Consider the following 10,918-nt stretch of genomic DNA (forward strand, 5'->3'; position numbering starts at 1 on the left):
ATGAAAAAAAGATATATTAGAATCTTAAAAAAAATTAATATTAAATATATATTAGGTATATAATATGAAAATTTAAATAAATTTTGTTTTGTCTAAAACAAAATTATGATATTAAATGTAAATACAATAATAGAAGTTTTTATGTTATATAAAAGAATATTTAAAATATATATTATTTGGTGTTATAGCTTTAGTGATTGATGAGACGGCTGATGCAAAAACACCATACCATCACGACCACGCCACTGACACCGCTACCCTACGATAATGATATGACGTTCACCTCACTAAGCAAACTAACTAAAATTGTATATATATATGTATATTAATTAGATTTATATATTATTATAAAAGAATATTTAAAATTTATTATTTTGTTTTAAAGATATATTATGAGTTTTTTATTAAAATAAGATTTTCTTTTTTTTTTTTCGTTCAAATACCATGGAAAAAAAAATTTACACCACAACTCAATAAACATTATATAAGATCTTTTAGGTGAGCATGAAAAGAGTACATCAATAAATTTAAAGTTTAATTATTTTTTTAATAAATTGACAAAAAAATACAAATAATTCTTTAAATATAAATGTATTTTAATTTTTCATGTTATTACGTACACGTTGAGGATAATTTAAAATAAAAAATAATGGACTTGTTGTAACTACAATATATTTTGTCTTTTGACTGCGTTGTCAACAAAAAAATCCTTTCATGAATACCAGAGTTCTTCTACAAAATCATTTTTGTATTTGGAGTTAACCGGCTTTCATATTTATATTTCAATTTGAAATGTTATAAATTTTTAAATGAAGACAAGATATATATTTTTTAATAACAATTAAATTTAACTTTAGGTTGAATATATTTAAAAATGTAAATGTAAAACATTTTATTAACCAGCATTTATATCTTTTTGGCTGATTATAATTTTTTCTTCTTTTTATAAACACAGTAATAATTAATTAATTATTGAGCCAGTTCATTTGAAATTGATCAAATAAACGAAGATTTTCTTTTCTTGTAATCAAAAAGAGCTTTCATTAAATACATAAATATCACAATTATATCCATATTAGAATTCAACAGACACTAAGTATCACAAATCAAACAACAATTTAAAATAGTATGTGAACACATTAAACTAAAAAGCATGCAGATCCTCCACAGCCTCATGATCACTTCCACATTGGCTGACAGCATCTTCAACTTTAGGCATAGAATCAACCAGAACATGAATCTGAAGAAAATTGAAATCCTCTTAGTTATTGATATTTTTAAACACTAATAATTGAAGAAATAAAAAAAATATACAACAAACCTTATGGTCATTCATCTCAGCAGCAGCCTCAAAAACATTAATAACAGAGGCATCATCCCAGATTTGTTGAACAATATACACAGATCGATTCATCTCATAACCCACAGGCCTAGCATCAACCATGAATACAACTTTTTTGTGCAAAAGACTTGAAATGAGTTTCAATGGAACAACTTTGCAATAAGATCCCTAAAAACCAAAAAAAAAAAAAAAAAAAAACAAAAAACAAAAAACAAAACAAAATACTTAACAAATACATCAATAATAATTTATGTTTTCTCTAGGAATTTCAAAAGAAACAAAGTTACTATATCTATATCTATATACTAATTAAAACCACAATTGGATGACAACCTGACTCAACTCTGGGTGATTATCCAAAAAGCTCGAGCATCTTGTCTTTATTATTTGGACGACTTCACGATCTTTAAGAACAAATATATTGTTCCCATTTGAATGAGACACTACAACCTTCAAGCAGAACCTTCCAAAGCATGAGAAAACAACGAAAATTTGAGTTAACATTGAAATAATAGATAGTTACGAAAATAGAATAAAATGAAAGAACAAAACACCTTCGAACAGCATCAATGCATTGAAGCTGACATAGATCACATGATAAAATATTTTTATTAGTTGACACAAGAGAACCACATAAACAAGTTGAGAACCACCACTTATGATTCTTCAAGACAGATGATATAGTTCCCAGAATAAAAACGAAACCACCCTGCAGCAAAGAAAAAAGGATTACAGCATTTAAAATTTCAAATAATTTACAAAACTATTATTTACTAACTTTTCGAGTATGATATAACAAGACTAACAAAAACAAATGATCTAAGAATTTCATTGCAAATGAGGAAAAAATACATTCTCAGCATCAGAATAACAGTGGTTTGGTGAAATAAGATCAGTGATAATATCTTCAATAGTTTCTGATTGAATAGCATTATCACACAATACTTGAGTCTTGTAATCTTCGCCAGTTGCATACTGCAAGTAGCTATCATAGATTGGTGAAAAATTGGGACCATGAAGCATTGCCTGGGATAAGTTGGTTACAATAAGTATCGAATCCATTGATTCAGAAAAAACAATTGCATGAACATGTTGTAACATAAGGTGAGGAATCATACATTGTTATAATCATCGGCTGCAACTGGTTCCGGATTATGACTAAAGACATTTACAATTTTAAAGCAACTAGAGTAATCTGGATCAACTGCAGAATCAATTTCAACCTTGAAAAAATTCTCCTCTCCAACAGCATGATCAAACATTTGTGGAGAATATGACCGACAAACCTTAGGAGTTTAATATAAAAGAATCAATAAACTTGAACACAAAATATAAATAATAAAGATTAAATAAGGTTCGGTATGAAAGAGTTCATACTGCAAGCACACTAGGATCAACAGGAAATTCTTCTTCTATCCTGAGAAATGCTTCAGAACAGGTTCTTCCAAATAGTTTTGTTGCCGTATTATCAAGCAAAACAAACAAAACAGTACACCGAGCAGCCTAAATCTTTACCCGAATCCCATATCTAACACAATTAACAACCAAGAATCATAACTAAAACCAAGAAATTTGCTTAACAACACATAGAGTGGCGCATAACAAAGAAGTAAGAAAAAATTCATAAGATTATTAATTAATCTATTCCAAAATAAAGTTACATATGAAGCTCACTTGACCATAACATGCTCAACACATGAACCACAAGCATCACAAAGGTAGAGATCCTCATGCTCAACAACGGCATGACCACACACACATGTGTAGTACCACCAATCTGGTTCATCCATAACTTCCTTAATTGTCCCAATAACAAAGTAATGAGAATCTTGTAAAATTTTTAAAACAATGATATACTATACAATAATAATTAACAAACCAGATTACAAAACCCAAGACACATGTTTAAGAAATTCAAGTTTAAGTATTAAATGAAGAGTTTGCCAATCTAAAATAGTACCCCATTATCTGAATGAAGATCTTGAATATTACTGATCTCTTTGGGATTGAAATAATCACCATCAACTTTAGAAACTAAGTATCCAAGGTCATTGGTCACAAGTCTTGAGAATCCATATCTGGCTACACTAAATCTACACACAAGATACAATAACTAATCTTCATAACACAAAACATATACATGAACACCAACAAAATAAGCATGGCAGCTTCTAGGTTTTCAATATTTTTATCACAACTAACCTGCTTAGGAACTCAACAGACTCAGGAATGTCAGGATTAATGAATAACCTAGAGACATTTATCACATTCTGTAGGATTACCCCACCTGCATGCAAGAATCCTATTCTATTAGCCTCAAACCATATTTATATTAGAAGGTCAAAAAACAGAAAGCTAAATATTAGAGTAAAAATTCGCTGAATATGAGTGAAACTAACCTTCAATTGCTTTGATTTTAAAAGACTCGAGGACAACCAGGGGAGATCTTGCATATTTTTGTAACTTATCATATTCTAACAGATCACAAGCATTTCCAAACACATTGCATTGTACCCTTTTGCTGAACAGATAAGTTTCAAAAGATCAAAAGGATCTAACTATATATTTATTCTTATAAGCATAAAGACTGGAAGAAAAAAATTAGAATTAATAGAAGATAACTACTGATATAGGAGACAGTGAGAGAGATATTACCCATCAGCAAAGACTTCTAGCACCACTGCTTTGACCAGCTTCCCATATGATTCCACATCTCTTTCTTTTCGAACACCAGTAATAATCCCAAAAAAGTCTAATAATTAGATTGAAACATATACAAATTTGAATTAGAAACCACACATTTTAAAACATAATACTATGATAGTAAAAAGGAAGAGCAAGAAACTTGTACGAACCAATGAGGAAATTATGGTCCTTTGTTATTTGATCAATTTCATCTATTGATGCAAAACACAGACCCGAATGAGGTATCCTTGGAGATACCACAGAAACAACAGAGGTGTTGTATTGGAACAAAAGTCTGAACCGATGTTTTGTCACTCTGTTCAAACCAGTGTTCGGTACAACTGTAAAATGGGTCATCAAGTACACATCCCCTTCATTTAGAGACAAGGAAAATTTTGATATAAGCTGATATCTAATGGTGGCTTGGATCTTGTGTAACTGCAGTTGAAAAAAAATGCTTCATATTTTGAATTTATTAACTTATTTAGGTATCCAAACAGCATAACAACACTTGATTAAAAAAATAAAACAACAAAAATATATCAGTTTCCAACCTTCCCTTCTGCATATTAAAAAAAAAAAAAGAAAACTTGCAACAACCTAAGGAAATGCTAACATAAAATAAAACTCACCTTCTCATCCATTAAGACCATATGCAACAGATTTTGAGAAGGATCCAAAGCAGGATTCTTGTGGTACCACAACTTCACAACTTTAACATGCACTTTCCATGATTCTCTCCACGGAGTGATTTTGTCCACCAGATCAACACGGTTATTCATTCCCAAAATATGAAAGATAAGAACACCAAAAGTAGAAAATATACACAGAAGAACTCAGAACTAAGATGAGAAGATAAACACATGAGTTGGAGTTATAAACTCCCAAATTTAAGAAACACTAAAGCTTACAATGTAAGCTTCACATATAGGATAGAGATAGACTAATAGGCATATATAGATTGATATGGCTACACACATCATTTAGGAAGATATCACAAGTTACCAAATACTCATGGGAAAAGAGCAAAAACAATATGGGAAGAGACCTATTGCAAATTACCAAATACCTACCACATATAGTTGATTTGACAATTCACAATAAAGCAAAAAGAGAATTTCATCAGTCAACTATACCAAACACTACAGTTAACTTCAGTCCAACAGCAGAAAGAAAACTATATAATTTATAATGAGCAAACCCCCCCAAGAAGTAAATTATTTCACAGAAACACCAACAGCACAAACATAGGAGAGAACCATTGATTTACAAAAACAAGTAACAATCACCATGATTAAATCAGAAACCAAACAACTCAAAATTAAATGATAGATCCAGAAAACAACAACAATTAACACAAAAAAGAAATTGAAACTGGAGAAGGAATCGAGAAAGAGATTGAACAGGGGGACAATGGAACCATAGCCCACATATACCTCTTGAACCGCGGTGGCAACATCTGCTATCCAAAACCGAGAAATCGAGATGGAGAATGAGGTATGCTCCACAGAAACAGACAGAGCAACCCTGGGGAGAAGGAACAGACACAACGAAGAGAACAACATCCTCATGCTGGGATCGAATCGAATCGCATAGATAGCCATAGCTTCTCTGCATGTGGCCAGAACCGAGGAGGGAAGCCGAAATCTCACTCGAGGATGGGGGTGCGGCGATCATGCGACGAATGGAGATTGGGTTAGGGATAGAGGAGATGGGGTGAGGCAGAAACGTCTTTTAGGATCCCTAATCACCCGAAAGTGATGAATTTGCTGAAAAGAAATTAGAATAACCTCACTTTAATTAACTTTATCGTTTAATTGAGATGATTATACTAATCAAAACAAATAACTGCAACCAAGTGTTTTTTTGACTCGTAGTTAAAAAAAGAAAATCAATAATTTTATATATTTAAGTTTTTTATTTTATGCAAATTCAATGTATTAAAAAAGATACTTTAAATTGAATTTTTTAAAAAATAAAAATATGGTTCATCTATTAAAACAGATACATTTTAACTAAAAAAAAATAAAACAAAATCAATTGAGATTTGGATAAATTCACAAAAATAAAATATAAAATAGTTACAATATATCTTATTTGGAAAAAACAATATAAAATTTAAAAAAGTAAATAATTAAGTTTTTTAATAAAATTTCATATTTTCATAAAGATATAGGGCCTGTTTGCAAAACTTTAGAAGTAACTTTTTTTAACTTTTAACTTATGAAAAGTAGTAATATTAATGTCTGGTACAATTTTCAAAACCAAATTGCAACCTTCTAAGAAGCTATTTAGAAGCTTATAAAGAAATTAAAAAAAATGACTTCTCTCATAATACATTTACTTTTCATCAGATTTCTATAAAATAAGCACTTTTAGAGTTAAAAATCCAAACACAAAATAACCTATTTATAAGTTACTTTTAATAGAGTCATTTATTATTTAAGTTATTTTATCAAAAAGAGAAGTTGGTTACCCAAACTGAGCCACAGTCAATTAACTTTTTGATAGTCACTAAAATAACTGTATTTAAAAACTGACTTTTTTAAACAAAAAAAAATCAAAGTAAAATATGAACCATCAATTCTATTCATTAAACAAGAGGGTATATCTTAAATGAGAACAACAATTATGTACTTATAGAATATGCCATATTTGTATAGACCATTAGATTATATTACATGGAGATCAAAGGTTAATATAAAAGAAGAATATTGATAGACTGTAATAAATACACAATATCTTAGTGCATAATTAAGTACTTTAAATAACAATACTATAACAATATCTAAATTCGTACAAAATTATTTTGAACTAAAACAAAATATTTAAAATATTAGACATCAAATTAGAATTTTTACTAAATATTAAAACCAAAATAATACAAAAAATTGAGGACAGAAGGCACCAAGAATAATTGATACATATATTATAAAAAAGTTACTACTAATAATATATATTACCTAAATATATTTGTTAGAAATAACAAAATAAAATAAAATTGTATAGACCGAGTCTAATTACGAATAAAATAATTTTTGTTTATAACATTAAAATGAAACTTGCATTGGTATCATATGACCTTTCTTGCTATAAGAAGATAAATAATTATTTTTGATTAATAAGATGGAAATATTTTATTTTAATTAATAAATTAACAATATAATTTCTTTCTATTTTTTTGGAAAAAATAATATCAGAATTAAAAAAGTAAATAATCAAATTTTTGAATAAAATTTAATATTTTCAAAAAGACACATAAGATATGGAAGTACATCATTATATGTGCAGAAAATATTTTTAGGGAAAGAAAACAGAGGACCATGATGCCAACTTGGTGTCACAACACCCATTCCTTTCTCAATGAAGCTATTAAACTTAGCGCAAACAACTTTATGTCTACAAAAAACTCTGCCAATCACATCACCGCTGAGGAAGTAGATTAGGTAGAAACCCGATACCCAAACAATGATTGACAAAACAAACCATGATCTGTAACACCCTACTATACTTAATCTTATGCTTAAGTCATAAGACTGAGATAGTAAGGTATTACGACCTCTAAAAATAGTAATATATATATAATAATAGAGAAAAGATACTTAACTAGGAGCCTTGAAAAATGGGTAAAACAAAAATCGCAAAACAAAAAGCGCAACGCTCAGGAAAGGATTACTTGCGTGCTAAGAAACCTAATAGGAACATGATAAAGTTAAGCAAAAGAATAAAGGAAAGCCAAGGAAACAGCATAACTAGCCCCTGACTTAGCCTGCGAAGCTAAGGCTGGCCAGAGGATATATATATATATATATGAACACACATAGGTATCCCCAAAATATACCAAAATACCAAAATAAACTCCTATCTCTCCCTCAACCTCTAAGAGGAGCAGCATACACAAGTTACTTGGAGAGTAAGCTAAACAAATATATACATATATACAACCAAAAACCAAAATAAACCCAAGGACTACTTCGCTTCCCAAGATCCAGACGTCTAGCGAGAAGCCTCTCGACCTACATCTGAAAAACAACAATACAATATGGAATGAGAACCGGAGGTTCTCATCATGGTAAAAGTGCCACGCGCATAAGAAATACGGTCCTGAGAATGCCATAGGCAATCCTAGAACTCCGTTATTCAATTATCCAACTTAAGTACTAAACAGAAGCCATAAACAGGGGTAGGTATTCTAAATCTACCTAACTTACTCAAGTTCAAGCTTAACCTAACACCAAACCATTTCCTCCGTTTCCTCCATCCTTTCATCATTCAGAATGCAACAGAAACAAGCAACCAAACAAGTTCACGCACAAGTAATGATCAAATAGTACAAATAGCAAGTATAACAAATAGCGGGTAATATATATCAATTAGGCATACCCAGAAAATGCATAGCAATCAATACAAACAAATGCATATGATGCATGCCTGTCCTATGGCTGATGGGGCCCATCTGTCGGTTATCCAGCCAACTCGACAAGTCCGAAAATCTTAGACTGTCCCCCGTCGCGCATCCCCAAGAGTCTATGCATAGAGTTCACATTCATATTTCATAAAATCACTCAATGGGGGCTATCCATACCCGGGAATTTATACGTGCCCGGTCACCCTTACGACGTAGGGTCAACAGAGTATCGAGATTCAACCTGGAACACGTGATGGCGAGCCACGGCTCTTACCCAGGGAACTCGTATCTCAGATAACATTATTCATAAGTCATTTCATAGTCATAATCATTATTTAATCATTCATCAAGCCATGGCATATTAACTCCTTTTATTAACAACCTCCCTTTCACATTTTTTCATCGTCATTCCCTTATAATTCATCTTGATTACCCTTTCCGGGTCCTGACCAAACTTTTTATCAAACTCTTCTCATCCTTCTTAATATCGAATAATCTTAAAATCAACCTAACTCTAACATTAAATCAATCACATCACACGAGGATTGAACTTTAACTTCTCGAACTCATGACTATCACTAAGACATCCTCGACACTCTATTTTCTTTTTTGTTTCTAATATAGCAAATGAACTCTGAATTGCACAAACTTTATGTCCAGGCGTTCATATTGAAATAAGATTTCTAACAAACTAAATATCATAATTTTCTGATTTTTCTAGCCTCAGGAATAAAGGAAAAACCGTGACTGCTCTGCAGTGCATAAAACCAGAAAAACAGCAGCAGCATGTGATATTCAAAATTCAATATAAAATCCAAGTTAAATCCAATGACTTTGAAAATTAATGTAGTTAAACTTTACTCATCCAGGTTTCTTTCTCAATTGGTTCTGAGTTAATACCATTTTTAATGAAAAAGTTACATTACCTGGAAGTTAAGTAAAAATGAGACAAAATCTGTTTTAAAAACCAACAAACTTAGTACCTTTCAATTGGAATAACTTTTATTACAAAACTCCAATTAAGCTAAATTTTGATTTGAGAACCCCTAGCTCATCCAGAAACAAGTGTGTCTTGGTTGCAACCCAATTTCTATTTAATTCTAAGAGTTACAAGCATTGAAAGTTGATGCATAGCTTGCTGAAATCTGTTTCTTTTCAGTTTTGACCACCAATATTCAAAAATTCACAGCTCCCAATCCTCAACTCTTAAAATTCTGAAATTTTAGAGAAATAAAGCAAGTTAATCAAATTTTATAACAAAATTGGTTTTGCTCCAAAACTCAACTCGTAGAAGTCGCAGCAAGACAAACAAGTTGCTGCCCTGTTTTTTTCTGCTGTTGGACAGATTTAACAACCTAACTTTAAAAATTTGCCATAAATTGTATATTTAACAAAAAGGTCCCAAATTTTCCAGTTTAGTTCCTTATATTTCCAAGTTTAGCCCAAACTTAGTCTCATACAATTCCGATCATTACATAATTAGTTACAGCATATACAATACCACCACAACACAACTCTACATCCTTATTAACAAACACCAATTCTAATCCATCATAAATAAATATAAGAGCACACCATTAATAACTTTCACACATCATAATTCTAATATATAAATTCACTAACAAATCTATTCTAACAACATTACAAGGATAATCATTAAATACAACAAACAATCCAACTTATTCTATGGTTCCTCTAACCTAAGTTTTCACAACACCGTAAATATTAAATGTGCGAAACTTAAACCATACCTTGGCCGATCACTTAATTCACCCAAGGCAGCCTCACAACTCAAAATTACAGCCCCTCCAAGCTCAATCAAACAGCCCCAAACCAAGCTTGATCACCAACAAGCCTCCAACAAGCATCAACATTCACATACACACTACCTAAACCACAATTAACACATCCAAACATAACAACTCAATACCCAAATTCCTAAATTCAGAAATTTCATTAGGGTTTAAGATCTCTTACCTTTACCTACTGATCCTTGGGCAATACCCACAAGAAATCAAGTCTAGTGGACCCCTAAAACATGAAAATCATCAAGGAATTGAGTTTCTCAAACCTTAAACCCGAAATTCATATACCAGCAGAAATGGAGCTAGAAAAAAGCAATTCACTTACTGTTTTATTTGAATAGAATTGAAGAACTCAGCGAGCCCGACGCGTGGCCGCAAACGGCTCGTCAATCGGAGCTCCAGATCAAAAGTTATCAAAGAAAGAAGATCAAGCTAGGTTTTGGAATTCATTCTCTTCTTCTCCATGCATTTACGCTGCTTCTGTTGTGTTCTAAGGCAGAAAATGAGCTTTAGCTCATTTATATACTGGGCTGGTTGGGCCCGCGGGCTTGGTTTGGGCCCGGTTCAACCGGCTCGGCCCATTCGGCTCAATTTTGGGCCAAATTTTTCGAAAGTGATATCAAAATTCTCGTTTTGCCGAGCTCTATCCTATTTTGATATTAGTTTTGCATATTTAAT

At 31.4% G+C, this 10,918-nt stretch overlaps 1 protein-coding gene across 4 annotated transcripts; it reads right to left on the minus strand.

Moving 5' to 3' along the window:
* Positions 1 to 1,011: 1,011 nt before the first annotated feature.
* Positions 1,012 to 10,918, minus strand: LOC112750985 (uncharacterized). 4 transcript variants are annotated; one of them, XM_072217033.1, is made up of 16 exons: positions 10,566 to 10,915; positions 10,413 to 10,466; positions 10,187 to 10,324; positions 4,660 to 5,796; positions 4,198 to 4,465; positions 3,998 to 4,094; positions 3,742 to 3,863; positions 3,545 to 3,629; positions 3,303 to 3,435; positions 2,720 to 2,870; positions 2,461 to 2,628; positions 2,195 to 2,368; positions 1,897 to 2,051; positions 1,676 to 1,805; positions 1,322 to 1,510; positions 1,012 to 1,240 (listed from the first exon to the last, which is right to left on the minus strand). In XM_072217033.1, exons 4-10 carry the CDS (start codon positions 4,807 to 4,809, stop codon positions 2,811 to 2,813), a joined length of 915 nt encoding a protein of 304 aa, XP_072073134.1. In that variant the 5' UTR covers positions 4,810 to 5,796; positions 10,187 to 10,324; positions 10,413 to 10,466; positions 10,566 to 10,915; the 3' UTR covers positions 1,012 to 1,240; positions 1,322 to 1,510; positions 1,676 to 1,805; positions 1,897 to 2,051; positions 2,195 to 2,368; positions 2,461 to 2,628; positions 2,720 to 2,810. The 4 variants fall into 4 exon arrangements, with proteins under 4 accessions (XP_072073134.1, XP_072073132.1, XP_072073133.1 ...); XM_072217031.1 differs by lacking the exons at positions 1,012 to 1,240; positions 1,322 to 1,510; positions 1,676 to 1,805; positions 1,897 to 2,051; positions 2,195 to 2,368 and adding an exon at positions 3,017 to 3,138 and having other exon boundaries at positions 2,488 to 2,628; positions 10,566 to 10,918; XM_072217032.1 differs by lacking the exons at positions 1,012 to 1,240; positions 1,322 to 1,510; positions 1,676 to 1,805; ... (3 more) ...; positions 10,413 to 10,466; positions 10,566 to 10,915 and adding an exon at positions 3,017 to 3,138 and having other exon boundaries at positions 2,488 to 2,628; positions 4,660 to 6,724.

This window comes from Arachis hypogaea, chromosome 15, assembly GCF_003086295.3.
Source record: "Arachis hypogaea cultivar Tifrunner chromosome 15, arahy.Tifrunner.gnm2.J5K5, whole genome shotgun sequence".
Lineage (NCBI taxonomy): Eukaryota > Viridiplantae > Streptophyta > Magnoliopsida > Fabales > Fabaceae > Arachis > Arachis hypogaea.